Source organism: Buteo buteo, chromosome 6, assembly GCF_964188355.1.
Source record: "Buteo buteo chromosome 6, bButBut1.hap1.1, whole genome shotgun sequence".
Taxonomy (NCBI): Eukaryota; Metazoa; Chordata; class Aves; order Accipitriformes; family Accipitridae; genus Buteo; species Buteo buteo.
In genome coordinates, this window is record NC_134176.1 from 12,161,725 (window position 1) to 12,188,232 (window position 26,508).

Genomic DNA, 26,508 nt, shown 5'->3' on the forward strand with positions numbered 1-26,508 from the left:
CAATTTCCTTCCACAGAGAAGTCTGGGGAAATGATTTTTGTTAAAGCCGGGCTTGTTGGAAAAATGCTGATGAAGTGAAACATAAACACATTGTGTTGGAATTTTCATGAGAAAATATTGCTGAAGGGTTTCAGCATGCCTGCAATGCGTCTCTTCAGTACTAACCCTCTCACTCCGTCTTGTATTCATATATAGTGCAGCTATAATATTCCAACGGAAACATTTTAAGTTTAGCCAATTAAAAATTAAGGTCAAAATGGAATGTACATAAAGCCTCTCAATTTTCAACATTTTTCACAACCTGGGAAAACACTGTATTTTGAAACCTCAGTATTTCCTACTGGCAACAGCTCAAATTTATGACCACTGCTGGAATTTCTGTTTATCCTTCCGAATGAAATGGATTTACTTCCTCCTCCCTATTGTTACTAATGAATCAAACAGCTCCATGATAACATGCTGGTGGAATTAAGCACTGAGTAAAAGAGCCAGAACAACATAACATTTACTTGGTTTCCAAGTGGGAAACTAGTGGAATTTTACTGTCACGAAAATGTAGAAAATCTTGGAAAAACTGCAGGCGTTAAACCCAGAAAGATGAATGCACTTATTTGGATTAATCTAGATGCTGTGTGGAAAAATTGCCCCTTAAATTCATACCCCCCAAAAATAATTCTTGAATAATGTATGGTTTTGAATCAATACAGCTTGTAATGGCTCATACAAGACTTTCTTCAGCTGATGAAAATCCTCAAGGTCTTGATTTCATTTTTATAATAATGGAAAGGAGAAATAAAAACCAGTTTGTAACTATCTAGCAAAGACAGCGTGGTAAGGACAGCATTTCAGCTTATGTCCAAGTGTAGTGTCTTTCTTACAGCAGTGCAGGGACTTTTTAAAAATCTATTTTAAACATGAGCTCCTGGAGTTAAGTGATATTTTCTATGTAGGAATTTGTTCTGAGGATTATGGATCAGAACCTTTAACAGCCCTGGACTCGTAAATAAGGTGCTTGCACTGAATGGGCATACATCTCCTTTCTCTTCACTCCAGAGGCTGGCTGGTGAATAGACCTATATGTGCGCATACACATATGGACACACAGAGACATGCACACATTTATGATGCATTGCTGTAATGTTATGCCATTTATGTATACGTGTGTGTGTATAAATATAAAATAATATGCAATAGTGTATATAGTTGCTGGAAAATTGCACAATCCAGAAAGCTGAGATCACTCTTATCTCCTCTGAATGGTGCTGCTAAAACCTGAAAACCATTGCCTGTTCTCCAGGGCTTTACTTCCCTGTTGGCTAACACTAGGCTTGCTGGTAGGTGGGGAAAAATTTGGCTCCAAAGCCAGGCATGATCTCCTTGCCAAAGAAGAGCTCAGGTTCAGATGGGGCACGTGGAGTGGGTGGAAAATGATGTGTGCTTCATAGAAACTATTAATTATCAACTCCCTGAAACTGATAGGATTGTCATCGAAATAACTGGCAGTGTGCAGGGATGTTTTAATCATTTAGAAAATGCTGAAAATCCCGCTGGCTTTCCCCCAGTGGCTTGTGGTTAGATTGTGTATGAGGTTTTTGACATTATTTCCCTTGAAGAGGCAGAGATTACATAAGAGGCCTGGCAGCCTATAAAAATGTCCTCACTCAGCACGGGCAGGAACCAGGTTAGGCTTCTTTGAAGGCAGCTGAAGCTTGTAGATGCACAGAAAAAAACTTAAATCTGGGGAGAAATTACTTCTCTGGGAGGCGGCTGCTAAGATCACCTTGCATCAAAATGTTTCTAACTTTTTTTTCTGATAGTATTCCCAGTTGGACAGAAAGCATCTGAATCTGCTTGGATCATGAGGAAGATGAAATATTCCTGGGCAGCCTTTGCAGGAAGAGGTAGCAAGTGGGAGAAAATGGCTGGGGAAAATGCAAGGATGCTGCCCAAAGCCATGCATGAGGAAAGAAAGAAGCAGGAAGCGAAGAGGAGAGGGAAACTGAAAACCATGGCAGGCAAATTACTAAAGTCCATGGCTAGTGGGAAAGAGGCAGCGGAGGAGAAGGCTGGCAGTGAGGATGTGGCAGGGAATTTGCTGAAGACAGCAACCAGTAGGAAGGGAGCAGAGGGAGAGGTGCCTGCAGGTAACCTTGAAGTTATCTCTGGGTCCAGTCCTGGACCTTCTCTGCCTCTTCCAGCCCTGCAGGCTTTTGGTTTCATTAGCTTCTGGAGTAGGTGCTTTGCGCTTTCCTCCTCTCCATCCTTCACCCAAGTTCTTGTCCTTTTTGAACTGTACGTTTGCTCCTCTGGAAACGTCTGTATTTCGCTTTGCCTCACAAGTATTTCTCTTTGCTGTTCTTATTTTTATCCCTGCAAAGACTCCTGATGTGTCTTGTGAGAAAGATGAGGTACATGTGACTGACACCCTGTCGGGTGTGACTGTGCTGTTCTTCCACAGATGGGGAGGGGGAGGTAAGTTGTACATGGGCTAATTGTACCAAGTAACGTTTCCTGAGTGTTACAGGTATGGAGGCAGGATGAGTGCAGCTTGCTAGACCCCTCCTGAGCAGCTTGCGCATTGCTTTGCTGAAGATCCTTGCATCCGGCCTTCTCCATTTTGTGTCACACTCCTCTCTCCAGTCCTCTTTGATATAAGTCTTAGTACAGAGACGAGGTGTTTTCATAGGGGAAAGTGAAGGATGCAGGTGAAAGATAATGGAAGCTCATACTCTTTCATTCTTCACTCTAGTCCCAAAGCTGTATCCTGAATTGATTTCAGGGTCCCACTGCCTCTGGCCTTGCTTAACTTTTCCCTGGGTTCTCAACAAGTTTGATTTTTCCTCTAGGTGCTGCTTCAGATACCTTTGGGCAAATCTTCTTAACCCTTTGTTGCTCAATTTTGTCATCTGTAAAATGCACAGGAAAAAAACCACAGTTCTGTGCAGCTGTTGTGAGATTACATTTAACTCTTAGTGGTGGGCTGGGTGCGATGAGTAAGATAGTTTGGAAACAAACAGTGGTGAAAGACTTCTTCCAACTTCTAAACTTTAAAGTTTTCATAACTGCCTTGATGGGGTGTCTGGTGATTAGGGCAGTGGCTCAGTCACCACAACTTCTTGCAGACATGGAAGTCATGGGGAGTTAAGTGAATCCCCATTGCTGAGACGCTGCAGATAGGTAGCCCACCTTATGGTTTTCACCTTTGGGCAAAATAGCACGCATGGTCGTTTGGCCTAGTTAAAAAGCCCCAGCAAAGAGAGAGCCCTGGACTCCACTGAGCAGTCTCAGTCTAAGACAAGAGCTCGCTGGCAGGAGTGACACCCTCTGTGTAGCCATGGCAGACTGAGCAGGTGGGGGGGACCTTACAAGAGAGTTTGCCGCACTTTGGTCCTGCCAAGGCTTCTGTAGAGAAGACAGAGGATTCCTTCTAGGCTTGACTTTCAGCTGTTGGCTTTCAGATGTCCTTTCTGTAATACTTTTCTTCTGGACAAAATGTATATTCCTTAAGGAAAGATTGTCATTATTGAACCTGCATTGCCCACATGAGGAGGTCTACTGGGATGATGACAGAAAGCTGCAGAAGTGATGGGTCCTAATAGAGGAGTGAACAAACATCAAGTTGTCTTGTTACTCTCTCTATTGCAGAGGAAACCATCTGTGGATTCATTGAGCAAGGAAAATTTTTTGAAGCTTGTGATCATATTTATGACCTGGAGCATTCTGGAAATGATGGTGTGGGAAAATCTGAATCACTTTATATGCTACTGGCTGAGCGAATGTGGACTGTGGTGGGAGAAGCACTCAGTGGAAGTGGTAGGATGTTCCTGGAGCCGTTGCAGTCGGTGGGGGAATCACTGAAGTGGCAGAAGCAGAAGGAAGCAGAGTGGCTTGGCAGCGGCCAAGAGACGGAGTCTGTTTCCACCTGGAGTCCAAACTTCTGGAGGAAAGATCTGGAGGAAAAACTAATACAGTACATGACAGCCCAGATTCCACAGTTTGGGTCCTCGAGTAACACAGACAAGACCGCACTACACCAGCATCTGAGTCAGCTGGAAACAACATTTCTCCCCAGCCTGGAGCACAGAAGTGATGTCTTCAAGGAAGCCGGACTGCTTGTCACCTATGCCCGCTGCTGTCATGCCTCTTTGTCTTCTCACCTTTCCACACTTACTGACAGTAACCATTTCAGCTTCAGCCAATGTCTTTCAGTTTATGAATGGGGCCTTAAAATGTACAAAAGGTATGTTTGAAGGACTTCTTTTCCTCTACATTTTTTCTATGTCTCAGTTCATCAGTTCTGAGCACATCCCTGCTTCCTGTTAACACAATGATGCTCAGGACTCTTGCTGAGTTTAGACTTGCCCACTGCCTGTTTTGTCTTCCGTGCTCTCAGAATCAGAGCCTTTTTTCATTGCAATACTGGCTCTTTCTAAATCCTTAGTATTGGGCTCTGGGGTTTACCTGAGGTAGGCAGGTATTTCTCTGCTGGACTCCTGTTGGACATGCACAGTGTCCTGCTTTCTTGAACAATTTCTTTTCTCACATTAAGCCTTTTTTAGCAAGGTCCATAATACTCTGATTACTCCAGAATAATTTTCTCTTGCCTTTTATGTCAGCATGGTGCTCTGCGGACTTTTCTTGTTGTCTCCTTCGTTCTCTTGCTGCTTTATCTGGCTTGTAGTTTGACCAGTTGTTTCCATATTTCCTGCATTAGTGTTCAGATCACAGGAAAAACACATAGCAGATCATTAAAATCCTGCCCAAGTCTGGGAAAACGGATGTGGCTTTCCCCATGATCTGAAGAGCGGCACATCTGGGACCTTTTGGCCTAATGTGAATTCAAAGCCTGTGGGTGTCATCAAAGCCTGAAGCTTTCTTGTGATTTCTTTTTGTATGACAGTGGTAGATGAGGTGTTTGATTCTCTGTGTCCATGGTTACTTTGCTACTTGACAGCTCCAATCTACTTATGTCCTAATAGTTTTCAGCCCTTTTGGGTTATTTGATTGCTTCCATCCAAGCCTAGAGCTTCTATGTTCTTTGTATTAATTACACTTGTAAACCCTTGATTAGCTCATGAACAGTTCATCAGGTGGGCTTTTCCCCTCACCAGCTCCCAAAGGAGGGAGGCAGGGTAGTGGATACATCCTGGTGCATGCTGTCCTCAGACACATGGGAGCCATCTGGCCAGGATGCATTCCTTCTACTGCTACTCTTATGGGTTTAAAATGGTAAAACTTTGGGTTTAGGTAAGAGTAATGGATTGGTGAAATATTGAAAACTTACACAAAGTTGGAGGTGAATAATTATATAATGTAAATATATAATGAAAAGCTCGAAGATAGGAAAAAATGTAAGTGTTATGCAAATGCTGAATTCCTTCAAGAAAAAAGAAAAAAGCAAGAACAGCTTGTGACTTTTGTATGGTCAGAAGGTAGTGAAGAAAGTGGAAATGAGAAGAACAGAGATGCCAGATGTAACTGTTTGGATTTTCCTCTCTGAATACAGTTACAACCTTAATGAAAGCTCTATTGTAGATGCAGTTGTCCTGCTATATAGCTGCTTTTTATTCCATTCAGAGAGAATATGTGATGCTTGTAAAATTGTGCATCCATGCAAGTGTGTTTGGGTGACTCTACCCAAGCCTGAGGAGGAATTCAGCAGCAGGACTGAGGGAAGGGGAGAGGGAAATGGTGAGCGAAAAGTGTAATTTGGGCAGCAAATATAGGAAGAAGGAAAAGAAACGGCACAAAAGAATAGCTGGCAAAAGGGCATGGTAAAGATCATCTACCATGTTGTGGCTGCCCCGACTGCTGGGTGCTTGCAGGGCACCCCATTTGCTTAGCATGAGGCCGTGGTGCCAAGCAGGGGGTGCCAGGCGGGCGATGGGCTGTGGACCAGTGGGAAGTTGCCCTTCTGGCTGAGCTCTTGTTTCTGTACGCAGTGGCAGCGAGACATGTCTGAGACCCAGGGAGACCCCCCAACACAGCCTTTCCCTTGGTGTACAGTGTCTCATGTGGATTATATTGAAGACTGAGGAAAAGTTACTTGAAGTCGCCCGGGTAAGAACTCAGGAGTTTTATCCCAATCTGCCTGTTTTATTCCCATGGTTTTAAAATAAGTAATGCCTTTGTTAAATTAGCTGCTCTCTTGCTAGCTGAGCCAGCTCTGCTCAGGTGTGTGTGAGCCCCAAGGTCTCCATCTTGGCCGAGTTTCATTGCAGAGCCCAGGTGTGAAGATCCATGACTGTCTTCTACCAAAGGGATACTGCCCCATCCTTGCTCCTTAGCAAAGAGATGCTGAGACATTTGCAAATCTCTGTTCATCCCATTTCTGCGCCTTCAAAGTGCTGCAATCTACTCTGCTCAGAAGCCAATGTATCTGGAGGAAAGGGAAGCTATGCGTGAAATCCACTTCCTTACTGAGGGCCATTTCAAGATGCTGCTCATCTCACCAGCTGTTAATGAGCCCACAGTGTGCAACAGTTGGGTTTTTTAAAGCCCCTTTGCCTCAGCTGTGTAGGATATTGAGACTGCTGGATTTGTCTGTATGTGGACGCGTCACAGGCCTTTCCAGCCTGCTGGATGCTGCTGAGATTATAGCAAAGATTATTTCCAGAGCCCAGCATAAGAAATCGTGCAGCTGGTGCACCCTGGCACAGCCCTCCTGTAAGGTCGGAGCAGGGCATCCTGCCTTGCGATCCCACAGGTGACCTCAGCTCCAGGGCTGTGGGATCTCCTTCTTTTCACAGCAAAGCTTCCCTTTTGAAGAATGCTGTCTCAGTGTGTGGAATACAAACGAAGCGGGGAAGATGCATTATAGCAACGGGGAGCTCCAGAGGAAATCATGCTATTTGGAAGACTCAGCGGGGCCTTTTAGATTCAGCTAAAGCTGAAATGCAGCAGCAGGAGTTACCACACTCATCTCTCTCTCTTGCTTTCCCTTTCCACCAGCCTCAGGGGAGCAAAGGAGGGGAAATTCCATGGCAAACTGCTGAATCACTCCAGGGAAAGTACTCTAAATTGCAGAGATTTTCCTCAAGACCTATTCCCTGAAGGAGAACAGGAAGGTAGTCACAAACATGGGAGTAGAGGTGCCAGCTGGTGACAATATGCTTTAAACCTACTGATTTCAGTGTTTAACATTAAGCATCTTTATGCGCTATTTCTAATCATTACCCCGGGGAAGACCACATGTTCTTAAGGTCTGGTTTTAGCACTTATTTCAGTGAAGGAGATTACTTTACTCAGGGTAGTGCTTGTGAGGTTATCTTAAAGCATGTCACTGAGTCATACAGATGCTGACTAACAGTGATGGAGAATTTAACTCTTTTTTTTTTTTTTTTTTTTTTAGTTTCCTCTGAGGTAATGGCTGGAGAAAGCTTTTGTTTAATCATGGGCTTTCTGCTTTCCTGATCTACCATGCGCTGAGCAGGCTCACGTAGATCTGGCAGTGGTTATGCACTCTTGTGCCATGCTGCCCTGAGTTGGCTGCATTTTTTCATGCCACCTTGGATCTGGAAGCATTACAGCTCTACATGGTGCCACATTGTACAGGGAGAACAGAGCTGGAATTGCTGGAGAGTGTGGTGCAGCAGCATCCCAGCTCACTTCAAACTGTCCAGTTTAGGACCAGCTCCAGTTTCAAGCTAATGAGCTTAAGTGGACATGAGCTGACTCCATATGGAAAAATTATAGATGTCTCTTCACTCAGCTCAGTGGCATAGCTTCTAAAACCTGCTTTATCCTTCTATTTCTTTTTCCAGGATACTCCAGCCCTTCATTATTCCAAGTATACAGGAAGCTGCTATTGAGCAAATACCCTGTCAGTTATCTCTGAGCAATTGTAATATATAATTGTGACTGTAAATCACATGGTGCAGGTTTTGCCACTTCAATGGATGACTAAATTTTTCTAAATGAAAAGAGACTGATCAGAATAAGCCATGGTCTGCTTTGCCTATGAATACCTGGCTTGTCACTGGGAATGCCAGCCTGATATCTGTGCAAACTAAAAGCACTTTAAACAGAAATGAGCAATGAGAACTGTGACCACATCTGAAGGTGCTGAGAGCTCAGACGCCACGTGGGGTTCAAAACCACTTCCAAACGTCACTGCGGGGAACTGGGCCAGCTCTGCATGCAGGCGGTGTTCCCTCAGCCTGAACACTTCTAGGGCAAGGGGGCTTTGCACCTTTTGAGGTTGCAAGGTTGGTGAACTGGAAATGATGGTGCCATCGACTAGGTTTTTGATCCGTCACCCCTGCCCTTGCTGTACTGGGGAATTTGACATGAGTGCAAGGCAAACTTTCCAGCATGATGCCAGGGTTCATTCTGATACTGGGAGGTAGAAAATGAACTTTCTATCCTCTGATTTTGCAGCCTCAGCTCAAAACTGGCTCTTTGTCCAAAACTGGAAATGGCAGGACTGGATATGCATACCTGGACAAAAGCTCGAGGAGGGTTTAGACTGACCTGCAAAGGATCGCTTGGGTCTGTGACTTCTTCCCTCTCTCCCTCCCTCCCTTCCTCTATTTTTTCAAGTAGACGAAAGGAGGACTGAGAAGTTCATGTGCTTTGGAGAATTTGGGCCGAGCACCTGCTGCTACCCAAACAAATAAGGCTGTGCAGTTTTTCTGCCCACCTTCCTGCCAGTCTGCAGTGGTGCGCTCCCACCCGTGTTGAGCCTCTTAGCGAATTTTGACCACACTTGATAACGATGTAAAGGTCTCAAGGATGTTAAATTCTTGCATGTTTTAAAACAGCAGCTGGACAGATGAGGGACCCAAGTTATAACTCACCCCCTTGTGTTTTCCAAGAGGAAGCGGTTGGCTGGGCAGTCAGCACCGGCGGGCTGGCCATCCATGGATCTGAAGCTTTTACAGCATGGGGTACTATGTCTTGGTCAGACAGGGAGGGACAAGGAGGAAACTTGAGGTTATTTATGGGCCTGTTTGTTACAGCAGAAATTCTGGTCCTCTCCATGTTGGAGCTTTAGTGCCTGAGGTGCTGGTGTCACCATGAGAACTACAAACAAGCAAGCTCATGCTAATTCAGACACATCATCTGATCCAAAGCAACTAAGTACAGTGGCTCAACAAGTTATTGCCTTGCAGTTACTAACTAAATGCATGCTTTGTCCCACTGGGGAGCAAGACCTTCATGTTGGCTTAAGCTGACACATTTTACTGTGCAACTGGGGCAGGCTAGAAGTGTTTGTGCAGCTCGGCTGGGATGTGTTATCTCAGCACATCGTGTTCACACAATTGCTCACAGTCAGGTGATGGCACTCGGAGGAAAGGAATTTTTCTTGGTTTGTTTACAACTGCTTATTTGTCTTTGATTAACATTTTTCAATGAGTATGCGAGAGCAGTTGTTTTGAATATACTTTTGATTAAATTCTTCAGTGACAGCCACAAATTTCCTAATTCATCAGCCAGAAAAGAACAAAGACAAAAATGGAAGATCAGACTTTACATTCTTTTTATTTCCTTGGAGGAGGATGCAGAAATGAAAGAATAAATAAGCGAGTCAGGCTTTTGAGTTTAAAGCTTCTATAAAGGTCAGATCATGTTTTAAGCAATGAGCCCTTTCTCTGCAGTGTTAGTTTTGTTTTTACAGTCCATTCAAAACAACACCAGCCAGCCAAGTCTTGGGAAATTTCCCATCGTGCAGCCTCAGGGGGCTCATCTCACCATGACAGTAGCTCTAAACACTAACCCGACTCCTCTTTGGACTCACAAGTCCCTGGCTTAAGTGAGGGAATGCTTTTAATTAACACTGGCTGGTTTATGTGGGTGCTGGTTGTAGCGAGGAAGGGTGGAAAATCTCAGCTACAGTAGCTGGCTGCACAGAGTTGTGTCTAAGTGTTGTTTTGCTTTGTGGGCGCCTTCATTTGAGCTAAGCTAACTAGGGAAGACTGTAGATAACCCAAGCTGACACTGGGATGAAAGGAAGCTGCAAATCATTTAAACTCAAACAAACAATGTAGAACAAAACAGAACAATGTTATTAGGTCAGCTGGAAAATAGCCAGGCTTTGGGTTAAACAAGATGGCCAAAAAATGGAGGCAGAAATTCATCCAGTCCAAATGCATAATGAGAAGCTGGGAAACCTAACTCATTACGAATGCCATTGTATCTCAACTGTTCTTTCTTCTTTTCTTTTAATATTTAGAAGGAAGTAGGGAAAGCCCTGAAAGAAGCCTTTGATATTGGGAAACCCCCTTGTGCAGATGCTGCAGTCATTCAGGTAAACTGGGGGGGAACTGAAAAGCTCTTGTATTTTGGGGCAGTCCTGCTTTTGCACACAAGTACATAGGTATTTGGCAAGACCTAGTTTTGCATGTCTTGGGCTAAGCTTGGTGTGTTAAAAGCTTGCCAGTTATCTGCCGTACTTAAACTGCATCTGTTTGCTCCCAAATGTGTTTTTCTCTTGTGCATATATGAAGAAAACTAAACTGACTAAAAAAGGATGAGCCTGAGATTAGCTGATTCAAGCTGCAATTGCATTTTCATATATGCACTTGGATTTTTGTATAACCTTTTAGAAAGTCATGGTGTATGTTAACTGGTCTGCTCTGTGTGAGTTCTGCAGAGCACTTTTATAAAAGCAGCAAGAGTTGCCAAGCCACGTAGGTCCCCATATCTGGCAGTGCAAATGCAGGCAGCTTGCTCCATGCTTATGTGCTGGGTACAGCTGCGACTGGTGCCCTGATGGGTTAGGCAGCACAAGGGACTACTTCAGAGCACAGCAAAGCTGAGTGCTCAAAGGGCATTGCAGAAGCACACTCTGCTGATTTATGAGTAGTACATAGCATGGCCAGAGGGTGTTTGGATCAAGACCGACAGAAGGCTTAAAATAAATCCTGGAGTTTACATGTGGAGTTACACTCAAGTGATGCTAGAGATCAGGGGCAGGTTGTGGGCTGCCGTGACTGTATCTTTCTTGTCCTGTGCCACCACCCCAGTGGCAGTCCTGTTTCAGGTTACGAGAAAGGGAAGTAGCCCCATAGTCATTTGGGATGGCAGACAACCTCACACACCCTGTTGGAGGCTGGTAGTAGGCATTGCAGATCAACAGCAGCTGGCCTTCCTTGTGAGGATACAGCTTTAGCTGGCAAAAACTGACTTTTCTGGCCGAACTCAGACCCAGGCACCAAGTACAGAGCTCACAGAGGGGACTGCTCCCTCCTCACCTTGCCATATGCCCGCTGGAACAGTGATGTACTCAGTGATGTACCTGTGCTAGGGTGGCTTTTAGCCACTGAGCTGGCATTTTTTTTTTTCCTGCTTCTGGCTGACAGAGCAAAGGTTTCTAACAGGGACCAGGCCAAAGCCTGGTTTGAATGCTGTTGTCATATCTGCAACATCTGGCCATGCTTCAGCACGAGTGGTTTTGCTCTATTGTGTATGTAACTGACAGGTTTGAATGCTTTGGGGTAGGGGATGGAAAAGCCTGGGTAAATAGGCAAGCCTTATGAAATTACCGCCTCCTCAATTTTCTCAGGCTGACACTTAAAGATCAGATAGAAAATGAGCAAGGTGTCATGGAAACTCATCAGCCATGGTTTCCTGACTCTTTGGGGTGGCATATTTTATCCTGTCCCTTTGGGTGAACTTTTACATCTGTTGTGAGCAGTGGAAAAAGCCATTCACGATGTGAGTCACCCTTTGTCTCTGGCTGATGCTTCCCAGAGCACCGGGAGAGCACAGCGTATGAGTCCATCTGTCTCCTTTTATCCATCTGGCTCTCCTCCCCTTGCAAGCTTTTGTTTCCACAGAGCAACTAATGGGCAGCATTAAGTTGCCACCTGCTCAAGCCTGCCCAATATGGGGTGGATTTTTAGCTGTCTGGCACAGCCCACCTCCTGCAGGCACCTGGGCCACCCAACTGGGGTCAGTGGGGCGAGACAGGCGCCGTGGGGTTTAACACACATTGCCGTGTCAGGCATGAGCAGTGGTGGCTGGGAAGAAGACACCCATCTTCCTCAGGCATCACTGGTGGAGACCCTGGCAGAGGCGCAGGGCACACACAGCTGCCTAATCTTTTTTTTAGTGTCTGCACCCAAATTTATCTGTGAGGGTGAATCATGCAGAAGTGCAGGTGCTCCCTCAGATGGCAGGTCTTTGCATGAACTGAGCTGCTAGTCTGGACATTGCTAGCAGAGAACATCTGTAGGGACAGGCTTTCCCCCGAGTGCAGGGCTTGGCTCCAGCCTGTTGACTGCAATGAAAGCAGCAGTGGCAAAGGCGTAGGATCAGGCATTAAAATCAGGCTCCTAAAAAATACTTTTATTTCCACAAGGGCTCTCAAAACTGGAACAGAAGTCGTTGCCTAGATGGCAGAGGGATTTGCAGGGGAGTGAGGGATGGGATATATTCCTGTTCACTGCATAGGGAAGAATTACTTTGGCCCATTCTCCTCTCATGCCTTGAAATCCACAGATACTAACAGAGAAGACGGAGGCTGCCTGGCATGTCAGTGAGAGCCTGAGTGAGAAGGTGGAAGCTGTGTGCCTGGAGGAGTGCTTGAGGTTCCTGGAGAGGTAGGAGGGATGCTGTTTTCCTCCTTGGCATGTCCTCAGTGCTCAAAAGTACGAAATCCTGATGAAGTGACTGGTGATGCTGTGTTTATCTGGATCTGCCATTGCCCCTTTTTTGTTTGATGGCTGTTTCCCATCAAGCTGCTACTGGAGAGACAGCGCTTCACTGCTCTTTATGTGCTCAGCATTTGCTGTTGGACTAAAGCTGAGGGAGCACCTGGACTTGCCTGGACAAGTTAAAGCCTTGGGGGATGTTTATTCTGGAGAGGCTCAAACCTTAAAAACAACCAGAAAGAGGGGCAGCCACGTGGCCAGTGCCCAGGCTTGGCCCTTCCTACCCTGGCTGCACTTCCCAGGCATGGTGCTTTCTGCTGGCTCCCTGGTGGGTGAGGAGCTCTGCTCTGTCCTGCTTCTCAGAGGAGGATGAATGTCTTCTTCTCATGTTCTGTCCTCTCACCACTTTTTCTGGGTCCCTTTATCTGCTTTTTGTTTTTGGGCATCTCCCTCCCTGTGTACCTCCTGCAGCAGAAAATGCCAGTACTGCTGGTTGTAGGTGAATATTTGAGAAGGAGGTTTGATTTAAGATCCTTGGCCCTTCACATTATGAGAGGAAGGAAATTCCTATAAAACAGAGTTATCCAGGAACCATTTGTGAGACTGAACCTGTGATGAAGCAGTTGATAGACTTTGTGGGTTATTCATACATGCTTTGTTCTGCAGCTTTATCAGCAAAGCCCGAGCTGCTTCCCAGAAGCAAGTGTTGCAGCAACAGCAATAGGAAAGTGAACCTCCTGCCTCTCGATCCCTAGCAGTGGCACCCAGGCAGCTCGAGGGCTCTCCCTGTGCTGTTCCTGTGCTCTCTTTCCTTGCCAGCTGGGCAGGACAGAGACCGTCTTTGTCCTGCTGTAGATCCCACCTTGGGAGTGAAACTGTGTGTGCTGAAAAGACAAATAATCACAGAATATTTCTTCCATTTGCTGCTGGGCTAATGCTGTCAGATGCGTTATGGAGCACACCAGCTTAAAGATACGTCTTCCTGTTTTAATTTAGCTATGAAAATGAAGTAAGAAGCTTTCTCCAGCTCGATGGCTGCCCAGGGATCTGCAGCGGCTTACGAATCTTGGAGAACTGCTGCATTCTCAGGTTAGAAACCAGACCCTAGTGGCATGGGAAGCAAAATGAATTTTCTGCTTTCTGATCTTCTTCTAACTCTGCTATGGCGTCAACCTTGCCTCCCGCTGGATCTGGTCATCCAACCCCGTGCACACCAACCCTTAAGCACGGAGGGAGCCAGCTGCAGTCAGCAAGACCCCTTCAGAGCTGCCCTGGCTCCCCCAGCGAGAGGGAGACTCGGGTAGGGGCTATGCCTGTGGCCAGGGCCAGGACTGCTGTGTCGGCAGCACCCTACTGCTGCTTCTCGCCGGCTCCCAGGCCCTGCAGGTGCAGGGGCCATAGCCTGTGGTCCACTATCTTGCTCTTCTTGGCACCCGCGACCCTGAGCAGGAGGCAGGCAGCAATGCCATGTTGCATGTGGGGACATTATCCTGGCCAACCCTGCTGTGTGCTGCGATGTGGTTCCTTTCGCTGGCCTGATTCTCCTTCATTAGGAAAGCCTCATAAATGTTGCATTGAGATGCATGTGCTAGTGCACTTCAAGGTGAGCCCAAGCTTAAGTAAGTGCTTTGCTGAGTGAAACCCAGTCGAACATACCAGGCTTTCCTTGGGGTTGCTAGGAAGGAGGGAAGCAATAAAGCACAGAAGGGTGGGGGAGGCTGTTTGCACCTACGAGCTAATTTCAGAAGCGCTTGCAGCAATGGAGAAAACAAGGTTGCTTCTCTTCTTCCTGTGTAAAATTATCTGGGGATCTCTGGAGTCAGCAAAATGCCCAGATCCAGCATATGGACAGTGCTTACTTGACACCGGAGCCTCGCGTTGAGCCTAGGTAGCTGTTTTATTTGTTGTATTTGCCTGTTGCTGATGCTGGATCCTAGACTGAATACTTATGAGGCTCTTTTGTGTAATGCTTTACAGTGATACTGAGAATGAAGTTACACACTGAGCTTTTCCAGAAAGTAAAATGTCTGGTTTCAAGCTGGTGGTCATTTTAACTAGCATTTGCTGACTTGAAGAATGTTCTGATGGAAGATAATTGTTTGTCTTATATTTGTGGGGTGTTGGAGGCACACAGGGTGCTCACCCAGCTTCCATTTGTCAAGGCCACTTCATGTGTACTCATTTTTGAAAATACTAGAATTTTTACTTATCAAATATCACTAGTGATGGGTGCAAACAGCATTTGTGTACATTGAGCTTTTGTGTCCTTGGGGCAGCATCTTAATGAGACCCTTCCAAAAGATGGGTGCACATATGTGGGTCACTGAGCTAGCCCTGGACCTGGTCCGTTCAATTACCCAGGCAGTCGTGTTTGTTACCATAGGAAGAATTTTGATCTGAGAGAATAGCCTGATTTGATCTGATCAATACTTTCCATATCCTTTTTTTTTTTTTTTTTTTAACAGGATTGTCTGGCATAAGCTAACATACATTTGCAGTGCCAGCACTGGTCAGGATGTTAAGGTAAATGGATTTCTGGACAGGATGGAAGATGAGATTTCGGGGCACTTTCTGCAGGCTGTCACTTCTAAAGTCAAGGTATGGGAGACCCATGTTAACACTGAATATTTTCAGACTGTAGGGCAGGCACGCACTTCACTCTCATGTCCTGATTTGGAAAGGGTGAGACCATAGTCTGATCTTCGTGCCCAGTACCCTCCTCTGCCTTGTCTGAAGCTGTTTATTGACAGCTTTGTCTTTTCCAGTTTTTAGGATCCCAGTTCCACTGTTTGTAGTATTTGCTGTTGTGCTACAAATGGGCACCCCATGGTGCCCCTGGGCACCCAGACCCCAAGGGTTGGACTTCATCTGATACCTACTCATCCCCAGTAGCTGGGCATCTTCTCGGGGCAGTGGTAACTCACAGAGCCCAAGGCTGTGGTGGGTAGTCACGATGTAGAGAAGGCTGACCAGAAATGGATCCCTTGCTTGGGATAAGTTTCCCTCCCTTCATACTTTCTGATATTAGACTATTAGCCCAGACACCCACCTTCATATTCTGGACTTCATGTCTAGGTAACGCACAATTGCAGGCTCCTAATAATGTGTGGTGTTCTGTGTTTCCTTGGGAAGCTCCCCCGAGCATCTTCAGGCTCATTGCACAGGCTCCCTCAAGCGTGCTGAAGGCAGCAAAAGGAAAATAACAAAAGAAACTTTGGCCACACTGTGCAGTTTTGGTCTCCAGAGCTCACTGCCAGCCTGTCCCTTGGGCCCACACGTCAAGACAGGAGCTGCGGGTGGTTCTGACAGGGAGCACGGACAACCTTGGGGAGAAACAGCAGATCTAGGGCTCAGATTTTCAGTCCTTCTCTGGATGTGTTGACACAGGCTTTGAATCATGAAAGACAGAGTTTATCCCCTGCCTGCCTGCTAAATGATTCTTATACTTTCCCGTTGAATAAGAGGCAACAGCCATGCTGGGAGCAGGATGCCAAAGCAGAAGGGTGCAGAATGGCTGGCTCTTCCTGCACTCCTCATCTTCTGGGGCACATTTTGCATAGTCCCTGGATCAGAGCTATTGCCACCCATTTTTCATAGTTGTTGGTCTTCCAGGTTTGGGCTTAAGAATGTAATACATCCTTCCTGAGTTTGAATTATTTCTTTCTTTCATGTTTTGCTTTTCTTTGAAATGAAGGCACAGGATGCTGCAGCTTGTGGAGGAGTCTGTTTCCGAGAGCAGAAAGAGCAAAAGCACAATAATCCGTGTCTGTCTTCTGTGCAGTGTCTCTACGTGTGCACCCTTTGACTCTGTCCCTTTTCCTCAGGGAACACTGAAGGAGCACTTCAAAAAGTGTGACAGTGGTTTTTACTACATCCTTGAATCCTTAAAGCAAAGTTTTTTGGCATTTGGGAAGAAAAAAACAGACACGTATGAGGTAAGAAGTAAGTAAGAAAGTAAGAACAAGGTATTACTCAGGAAATCAGGACAACTAGTCCTTGAACCTCTGGATGGCACAGTATTTGAACATTAATCCAAAGTACAATTTTGTCTGTTGTTAAAATGGCTTTTAAAGATCTAGTGGTCTCAGTCCAGTTCCTCTATCCAACAGAGTTGGCTGTCTTCTTCACTGTGACAGCTAGGACCTTTCTGTAATCTCAGCAGGGAAACCAAGAAGTGAAGAAATGTGGAAACAGAAAGTACCTCCCAAATACAGAGGGGGAGCATCGAGCCATCTCTCATCTTACCATTGCTCCAATACCATTGTATTGGAAATCTCAGCTTCTAATGTGCTTCAGCCTTAGTTGTAAGGAATATTTATCCCTTTGACAAAGAGTGGACACACGGAGAAGTGAAGGGTCCAGATCTGCAAAGGACATAGTCTCTCAAGCACGGTTAAATATGCCAGGCTTGGCAAAGAACAACCTCACAGAGTACCTAAGTTTTTTCACCTTTACAGTAGCCTAAACAATTTGTCTAGGGTCTCACAACACCCTTGAGTCTGTCTCTTTGGCAATGAGATTGGTGCTTGGGGTACCCTCTTTTGCACGCTACCTGTGCCGCATATGTGCCCCTAAGCACTGGACTCCTTTTCTCTTACCCTAACAGGTCTGCAGGCTCTTTGTCAGTGCTGATTTTAATTAACATTTTGAAATGTGGAAAAAAGTAATGGAACAGAAAAAATTAGGAGCTATTCTGCTGTTGTTCAGAGCCTGTCACTGGACATTATGTCACATTAGTGCTGGGGCAAGCAGCAGCTTGGTGGTGGAGTGCTGTGCCAGAGCTATCTGTCTCTTGCTTTGTCTGTTTTGGAAAGGGCTGGGGATTTCCTGTACCTTTGGACTGCAGCCTAAAACTGCTCTGATTTCAATTGCTAATGAAAATGTGGTTTCTGTGCAGCAGCCCATCTCCCCTTAGAAAGGCTTACCCTCCCTTCCCCTTTCAGGCACTGCATGGTCTCGGCACTGGGGTTTCTCAGCAGGTAGTGAATGGCTCAGAGATGCCCAGGTGACTTCTCTGTGCCCAGTCACAACTGTGTGCCCAAGGGTATGGCCCTGGGACATGTCTAGTGGGGATGCTTCAGGGAGGCTGGATCTGGCTTTGTCTGTAGTCCAAGCTGTCCCCAAGTGATGTGTTTGTTAGCTTGGAGCTAAGCCAAATGTCACTGCTGCTCTGAAGTGTGAGTGACCTCTGGCTCAGCTAACTGGTCCCATTGTTTTTGGTTGGATGTCTCCACACTTATCATCAATGTTTATGTCATCAACATACAGCTTGGAGGTAGGTACTCCATGTGTTAGACCAGGCATTTTAAAGGGATACTTAAGCAAAGAAATGGGACAGCCATCCTATATCCTCTGTCTACACTGGTCAGAGTCCTATAGGTATGATCTGGTCCTTGCTCAGTACAGGGAAGTTAATCTGGGTGTCTTTGCTCTGGAACAGGCTCTGGTCAAGGCTGTCAACACCATCATTATTACAGAATATGTGCAGGCCCTCCTGACCGCTTCCAGGAAACCATCTTCTGTGCAGAGGAGGATGATTGTCAGCAAGATAGAAGAAGATCATAGGATGCTGCAAACTGTCTTTAAAGAGTGCTTAGTAAGTCTTTGATATGGTTACCGTTTTGCTCCCCGTCATCAAGAACAGTACCAGCAGAAGAAAAGGCTCTGAAAGCAACAGAAAAGCTTAAGACGTCTTACCACAGTGGTATCCAGCTTCACAGAAATGACAATCAGATGTGCTGATGGCCCTTCTGATCTGCCAGAAGCTGTTAGTTTGTAGTTTTGAAATGTGTGACTAGAGGAGGCAAGTTTTGCACTCCTGCCACTGTAATAAGAATGAGACGTGCTCCTCTGAGCTGGTGAGACAGCTCCAAAGCTGTCAGCTCCCCCAGGCAAGACTTTGGTACATGGCATGGGGGTGCAGATGAGGAAGAGCTGTGTTCCCCTTGAGCCTCTGGAGTGATGAACTAAATCAGCTGCTCCACATCTTCACCTTCTCCGTGGATTTCCCTGTATGGCTACTCCTCCCTGGACATGGGGTATTCATTGTTACCCCTCCATCCAGCCTCCTCCCTCCCTGCAGGCCCTTCCCAGCCCCTCAGAGCTTGACTGATGGCTGCATGAGCCATTACCCTGTGCTGCAGTCTTTCCTCAAGGGCGGAAACATGCTGATGCTGTTGTGGTTGGTGACGGTTACAGGGGGCAGCGAGTCTTCCTGCAGGGGTAAACACCTCACACCATTAGGAGGTAAAGATGCATTGCAGAAGGGATAGCTTGGGTGTAAAAGCAGAGCCACACCTTTGAAGAAAAGTTGTGGTAAAATGCTAGGTCTGATTTGCAGAAGCAACTTCGGAAGCTTAAAAAAGCCTCTCTGCTTAATTCATAATCCTGTGTAATTGGCAGTACTGCACACAGCATCTGCAGATGCCACCAGGCTGTCACATGGGTCCCTTGATTAGCCAAGGGCAAGGACTGCAATGCCAGCAGCATACCTGCCTGCGGCTGCTCCAGCCAGAGAATCGGGGCCATGCAATGTCCCCTGCCACAGCTCTTTTGCAAATGCAGGCTGAGAATACCCATGCATAGCACTTCGTAAGAGGCTGGACTGAGAATCACGTTAACAGTTGCAAGGTCAGTCTGGTAACAGGACTCAGGTGTGACAGAGCAGATAAAACCCCTGGGTTTATTGGTTTTAATAATTTCATAAATTCTGAGTCATTCTCATGACTTGTGAATTTAAGTGCTAGGGACTGGAAATCTATTTTCTCCCAGACGAGCTGCCCTGCAAGTCAGCAATCCTTACTTTATCCAAAGAATAAAATGAGATCAAAATGGTTGTCTGTAGGCTCCTCTAAAAATCTCTCAGACTCATTACAATTAATGCATTAGTTTCATGGTGGAAAGCTGGAAGCTGCCAGTGCTTTTAGCTGAAGGCCCACCTCCTCTGGAGTGATCAATCACAGACAAGTCAATGCTTTGAGCAATCGAGCCATGGGAATAGCAGGAGGATTATCTAATCTTAACTCTGAAGTTTACCAGTAATGCTGTGCTCAGCATCAGCTTTGGATGTAATGTGCAGGGAAAGCTGGGTTTATAGTGTAAAGGAGATACAGGAAATCTAATTATCTACTAACACCCCTACATTCAGCTTGGGTGAAAAAATTTTGCATCTAGTTGGCACTGTTTCCCTTGAATCCCCAGCCTGTTTGCTTTCTTACTTGATGTGGGAGCACCGAAAACCTTGGGAAGGAAACTCGTAAGCGATTTGCAGGGGACAGCCTGATACTCAGTCAAATGAGGTACACAGTTATGCATGCAAAATATGTACTCTGCTGCAGACTGAATTTATCGTGCAGTTGCTGCACAGGCTGCACCTGCTCCCTGCCCTGCTCTGCCCTCTCTTCAGGCTCTTCCTTCCCCTCCGTCCTCAAAACACTTTGGGAAATACCTTGCTTCTCTCCGCAGAGCAGTACATGTCAAAGACACTTAAGCACTGCTGACAAGACACCTCTTTTTTGTCCTTTCAGATTGCAGGCTATTTGCCTCTGACCTTGCCTGTCTATATAGTGCTTAACTAAATCTGACACCTTCAAATTAATTAGCATTTTGTAATAGTGAGCTTGCCAAGTATGAAGCTGTACAGTATTGGTACCTTAGGAGCTGAGTACAGCTTGTGCGCTGTGCAGAGCTAGACTTGCTCTGTGTCTGCAGTGCAGAGGAAGAGAAAGAAGGCTGTCTTCGAATATTACTATTATTTTAAATTTAACTTCCATGTGGAGGTGAGCCGCACCGAGAATGTGGCCTGCTGTTTCTAATGCCCCGTGGAGATCAGGGGAACCTGGGCTTCTCCTGCCCCAGTTTGGCAGCCTGTTCTCCAGGTTTGCTTTGTCACAGAGTCTCTGTTGACGTGATGGCATCAATAATTCAGGGAAGCAATTTAATCGCATTACTGCACCGATGAAAAATGTGAACAAGGCCTGAAGCTCTCTCTTGGCAGTTCATCTGCATTCTGCTTCCTCAGGCTTTGCTAAAAATGCTGTGTGCTTCTTGATGAGGCTTTCTTCTTCTGTGTCCTCCAGTTTAGAGGGAGCTGACCATATGCAGCATGTACCAGCCATGTCATATGCTTTACAGTGTCCAGCCCTCCTTCCCATTTTTTTTGTTTTTCTGTTAGTGGTTGGAAAGGACCTTAAAGATCATCTAGTTCCACCCCCCCTGCCATGGGCAGGGACACCTTCCACTAGACCAGGTTGCTCAAAGCCCCATCCAACCTGGCCTTGAACACTTCCAGGGATGGTGTTCCCTCACCCTTTCCCCAAGGTCAGTTTTCTGTCCCTGGGCTTGCTCGAGGGCAGCAGAAATGCCATCATGCCTGCCAACAGAGCTTGTTTTCACATAGGTACAGGGCTGTGCTTACGTCTGGAAGCAAAAGGGCAAAATGGCCTTGAGAGGGCAGGCGATGTAGGGAAAAATGAGGTACATTTGACCACTTTGCCAAAGGAAATGCAGGAGTGGATTCTGCGCTGCTGAATGTAGTTGCCCAGCCACCCTGGAAGCAGTCTGTGGCTACACCCCAGTTTCTTTTCTCCTAGCCTGGAGGGAAAACAGGCTTCTATACATGCACAGACAGTCCTGCAAAGCTCCTAACCCATACAGTGAGATCCCTAGTCTGATACGAGTCCAGCTCTTAATGTTGTATGCTGCTTCCCTTATCCTGAACACACCTTTGCTTCTCTCCCCAGGGTCCTGCAGCTGATCCCCTCAAGGATCCTATAAAAGCAATTTTAGAACTTATTCAAACTTCTGATGCTGAGGGGATGAAAATAGCCCTTCTGCCCATTCTCAAAGAATTTCCTGATCTAAGGTAAGGTCTTTTATTGGTTTGACTTCTGTAGTTTCTTACATGATTACTTGCCACCAGAAGACCTACAGCAATATTAGTCCTGCAATACCTTTTGCACTGTGCTGAGCCAGGCACAATGCTTACCTCTGAATGCACTTGGTGCTGCCTATTTGCAGATACTCATTAACATGGTTTATGACTTTGCCAGACATTAATCAGTGGAGTTGAGATGTCCTTCTGTAAAGGTGAAGGATGGATGAAATGACTGTCAACAAAACAGGATTGCTGTGGAAAAATACTACCCGAATAGACAATTTACAGGCACACGTGTGCCAAATGTAGGTTTCAAGAACATCCTTAACTCAGGCGTTTCATAACTTCCAAGCACTTGGCTTTTGGATTTAATGCTTCACCAATCCTTTTCTAGGTATAACTATTTCCACAAAATCCTAGGTGTGTTCAGCAAGAATATACACTTCCATTTCTCACAGGAAGCTGTTAACAAAAATGAAACCCAACTTTTATTAGGAAGGTGAGATGTTAGCTAACTGTGTTTGTTCCAAAGTCTGTGGTTTACTACATCTATCTTTTGTTCTGATGTCTTATGCTACTGACTGTATTTTTCCAAGTTAACATGATTACAGTTTAGACCACTCTGTCACAGGATGCTGTGAAGGCCAAAAGTGTGAATAGCTTCAAATGGGGAGCAGACAATTTGTGGTAGATAATTATTTCAGTGCCTATTCAACATGACAGTCATGATATAACCCCCAGTGAAGGAAGTCTCTAAACTGCAGACTGCCAGAAGCAAAAAACCAGAAAGACAAAGAGAGATCATGTTATGCTTCATCTGGTTTCTATATTCTTTTCTTAAGCATTTACTACTTTTGAAGATGCTATTGAGCTAAAAAGCTGCTTATCTGATACAGCATAGCAATTCTTATTCTCTTACTATATTTATACACACACATATAAATAGTAATACATATATATAACTATATATATAGAGAGAGATATATATATAGTATAGGAAGTGGGCATAGGAAGTACTTAGAATAATATTCTTTTGATACAGATCTCAGAGGAGGTCATCCTGGTGTGAGCAGATGCACTGTTCTTGATTTCGGCAGATTCCCGTATGTTTAAAACTGTTTGGCTTCGATACCTTTGCCCTGTTTGTTAATCAGACTAAGATAGCATGGCCTCGCTCAGCAAAGCAATGCTATGTGGAACAAAAATCCTATAGCCTTCTAGATGAACAATAAGTAGTTCCATCTGAGGGGAGAAAAGATATCAAAAATGCTTCCAAATGGTCAAATGTGGAGTTACCCGAAACCTATTATGGCAGATACAGATCTTTTTCTTGGAGAAACCTGAGGTGAAGATTTCCAAAGTTTCACGGGGATGCTGTGTGCACTGGGCTTGGGACCCGTGAGCTCAGCCATATCCCACCCAGCTCTTGTGACACAGCCGCCTCCTTGTTAGGTGGCCAAAGGGTGTCAAAAAGCAGCTCAGCAGCTTCCGATCTTTGGTCTGTTCCAGCAAAACTGAGTGATAGGAAGCAATCTTTTTTCCTTGACTTGTTCACTGACCTGCCCTCGTATCCTTTTGGAAAGGAAAGAACATCTGAGTGCAGTGCTGGACATCAAAGACTCGCTCAGCCGAGAAGACAGAGCTGCTCTGTTGAAGGCATTTCACGATAATTGCAGGGAATCAGAAACAGAACCAAACTTGCTTTTTGCAGATATAGAAGTAAATCCTAGAAAATATGGACTCTTTGGATGCTTCTGCTGTTAGCAAAGGTAGGTGTGTGTGTGAGCGTGCTTGTGTGTAACACGTGTACCTGCACAGGCGTAGGCATTCCTACTTACAGGGAGGTGGAACGACTATGGCTGTAGCATCACCTCCCCGAGGTCCTCGTTGCGGTGTACGCTGGTTCTTTCCCTCTCTCCACTTGCAAATTTCCATATCATGAAGCATTGTGTTGTAGGCAGTGCAGGGTGCCAAATGCTTAGATGTGTGATTCAGGTTACAGAAAGGACAAAGGAGAAGACAGGGCTTTTCCTCCCCGTCCTTCGCTCCTATCTGTGTGTCCCTGCAGCAAGGTCTCTCCACAGCATCCCCTCCCTCCTAGCTCTTACCATGTGTGCATGGGCAGGGTCTCCCAGGCAAGCGCTGCTGTGTCCTGGCAGGGCATGCTGAGGGCTTTTCTCCTCTGTGGTCCTCCTGCTTCCCTGGTGCTGAGGGGATGGATATGTGAGCCCCACTGCTGCTCCCTCCATGAGAGCTGTATTAATTAAAACTGGGCTCAGTCCTGTTCAGGTGACTGTGCCGTGTTGTGAGCACCAGAGGAGAGCATACCCTCTCCTTGCTGGCAGCAGCAGACGGTGGCAGAAGGGAGGAGGGGTAAAAGTCAGATGGATGACTGTCACTGTAAGGTCTTAAATCCCCTGGCGTGAATTGCCAGGGCTCATTTGGAGCACCTGCAATCTCCTTTCAGTTTCCCAAGGGATTCCTTTGCAGTCACAGATTGGGGATTTTTTTGGGGGGGTGGTAAGCTGCAGCAGACCTTGAAACTAAGCAGGTCCTCATGGTTTCAAAATACTTCTTAGTGGAGAGTGTGCAGCTGTTTCCTTCAATTGAAATAATCTGCAACTTCTTTCAGGTTCAAATTTGTCCAGCTCCAGCTCAGAGAATTTTGTTTTATCTTTGCCAGGCCAGAGCCCTCGGCTATCAGAAATAGTCCCCCTTGGTTAGTATTTACAGGTTACCACCAGTCACCTTCTGTTGGATAAGCTGACTAGCCTGAGTATCTCAGGTTGAGAAGCACAGTCCCCTTCTACCTCCTCCTCCGCTCTCCAGTGTCACCATTTATTTATAGTTCCCCATGTTAGCAGATCAGGGATGAGTTACGCAGGGCTCTGACCTGGGCCTCCAGGCACAAGCAGACAGTGGGTTACCCTGGTAGCAGGGAGAGAAAGCAATTAGAGAAACAATTAATAAGCACACAAGATTTCCCATCCTAATGAGAACTGATATACTGATATAATGAACTGGCTATCAGCCACCCACTTTTATACTCTCCTTTAAAGAAATTACCCATGGCATCACCTTCGCCTTAGAAAAGATATTCAGGAACATGTTTTAAAAACACTGTAAGTCACTTAATCTCCTATTTGCTGAAATCCCCTGGGTAAATGGGCTCCCAAATCCCAGGAGACCTGGCTGAGTCTGCAGTGCGGTGGAAGCACGTGTGTAGCACAGGTTGGTAGCCTCGCCCGAGCTCAGGGGTAGCAGTAATGGTGAAATCAGTTATGGGATGTGCTTAAAGGAAGGTCACCTTCCTCCTTCCATCCCAGCCCTGCAATTTTGCTGCCACTCTCGGGGGTGTGACCTGCAGGTACATTGGGAATCATCTGCTTTCTTCCAGCCAGGAACAAAATAGTTTTGCATATTTCTCCTTTCTATATGCAGAGGTGGGAGCACTTTGGAAAAGTGTTATGTTTGATTATTTCATGTTAGCATGAAACGACCTCCTGTCCTGCTTTTGGCTGGGAGAGAGTTAATTTTCTTGCTAGTAGCTGGTATAGTATTATGTTTTGGGTTCAGTATGAGAAGAATGTTGGTAACACACTGATGTTTTCAGTTGTTGCTAAGTCGTATTTATACTAAGTCAAGGATTTTTCAGCTTCTCATGCCAGCTAGCAAGAAGGCTGGAGGGGCACAAGAAGTTGGGAGGGGACACAGCCAGGACAGCTGACCCAAACTGGCCAAAGGGGTATTCCATACCATGCACTGTCATGCCCAGTATATAAACTGGGGGGAGTTGGCTGGGCGGGATCACTGCTCAGGAACTAACTGGGCATCGGTCAGCAAGTGGTGAGCAACTGCATTGTGCATCACTTATTTTGTATATTCCAACCCTTTTATTAGTATTGTCATTTTATTATTATGATTATTATTATCATTATTAGTTTCTTCCTTTCTGTTCCATTAAACTGTTTTTATCTCAAACCGTGAGTTTTACCTTTTTTTTCCCAATTCTCTCCCCCGTCCCACTGGGTGGGGAGGAGTGAGCGAGCAGCTGTGTGGTGCTTAGTTACCAGCTGGGGTTAAACCATGACACCTCCCAGAAGGGGAGTGAGCAGGTTTGGCTAGAGTGGGCAGGGAGCAGCAGGGGTGCTGCCCACGGCTGTGGGCCCATGGATTGTTAGCCAGAGTAGCCCAGGAACTAGAGATTTTCAGCAGGTAAGTGTTGATACAGCTTCATGCAAGAGTCTGTGCACAGGAGGGATGTTTTTGCTGTTTGACTCTTGCATGTGTTCTGACAAGTGCTATTTAATTACCCAGCTTTTATCTTGCTTTCCCTCAGGCCTGCTGTGAGAAACATGAGGTCTCACTCCCATGTGGCAGCATCTGCAATCTCAGCTCCTTAAAAGCCTCAGGGACCCGTGCAGCCGGGTGCACAAAGAAGCCTGACAGCTATGGAAGATGCAATTCCCGCACTTTTGCAGGAAAACTACGTGGCCCAAATCCTAATCTTCTACGCAAAGTCCAGGCGGAAGATGAATGGTATATGGCAGAAAGACATTCCTTCAAAATTTGCTAGAGATTGCCGCTTAGCTGAGTCCTGCTGGTTATTCCCAGGATGTGGCATGGTGGTGTGTGGAGGAGGAGGAAGGTTCCCCCTCACCAAATTTCTCTGTTTCCATCCCTCCTTTCATGCAATCTCACATGAAACCAGGGACTGCTGCACCACATGGTGTCCTAGTAGATGACATGACATTGCAACCTTCCCCAGGGACCCAGGACCCTCCGTTAGGGAATCCTGCCTAGCTCATGGTGCTAGTGCTGCCTGCAGGTTTGGGCACCTGGATCCACCCCCCGAAGCCTGACCTGCACCAGGAGGGGTGCAGACAGAGCTGCCTCTTCCCTCGCTCCCCACACAAGAAGACTGTGACCTGCTTTGGGGGCAAACTGCCATGGTGCTGGCTGTGGGATGGGAAGCTCTTCCCATATGATTTTTACAGCTGACTCTAGAGCAGAGTCTTGCATTCATTTTTATACCTC

General features: G+C 46.1%; 1 protein-coding gene across 1 annotated transcript in view; it reads left to right on the forward strand.

The window, feature by feature from the left end:
• LOC142031918 (exocyst complex component 3-like protein 2) overlaps positions 1-26,508 on the forward strand; it is a 53,804-nt gene extending 27,296 nt beyond the window's left edge. The window contains exons 4-12 of the mRNA XM_075029777.1: positions 10,175-10,249; positions 12,445-12,545; positions 13,593-13,685; positions 15,062-15,194; positions 16,421-16,531; positions 18,037-18,192; positions 21,338-21,459; positions 23,055-23,240; positions 25,811-26,508. Coding sequence (XP_074885878.1) covers positions 10,175-10,249; positions 12,445-12,545; positions 13,593-13,685; positions 15,062-15,194; positions 16,421-16,531; positions 18,037-18,192; positions 21,338-21,459; positions 23,055-23,235 — 972 coding nt within the window. The 3' untranslated portion in view covers positions 23,236-23,240; positions 25,811-26,508. The remainder of the gene's footprint in view (positions 1-10,174; positions 10,250-12,444; positions 12,546-13,592; positions 13,686-15,061; positions 15,195-16,420; positions 16,532-18,036; positions 18,193-21,337; positions 21,460-23,054; positions 23,241-25,810) is intronic.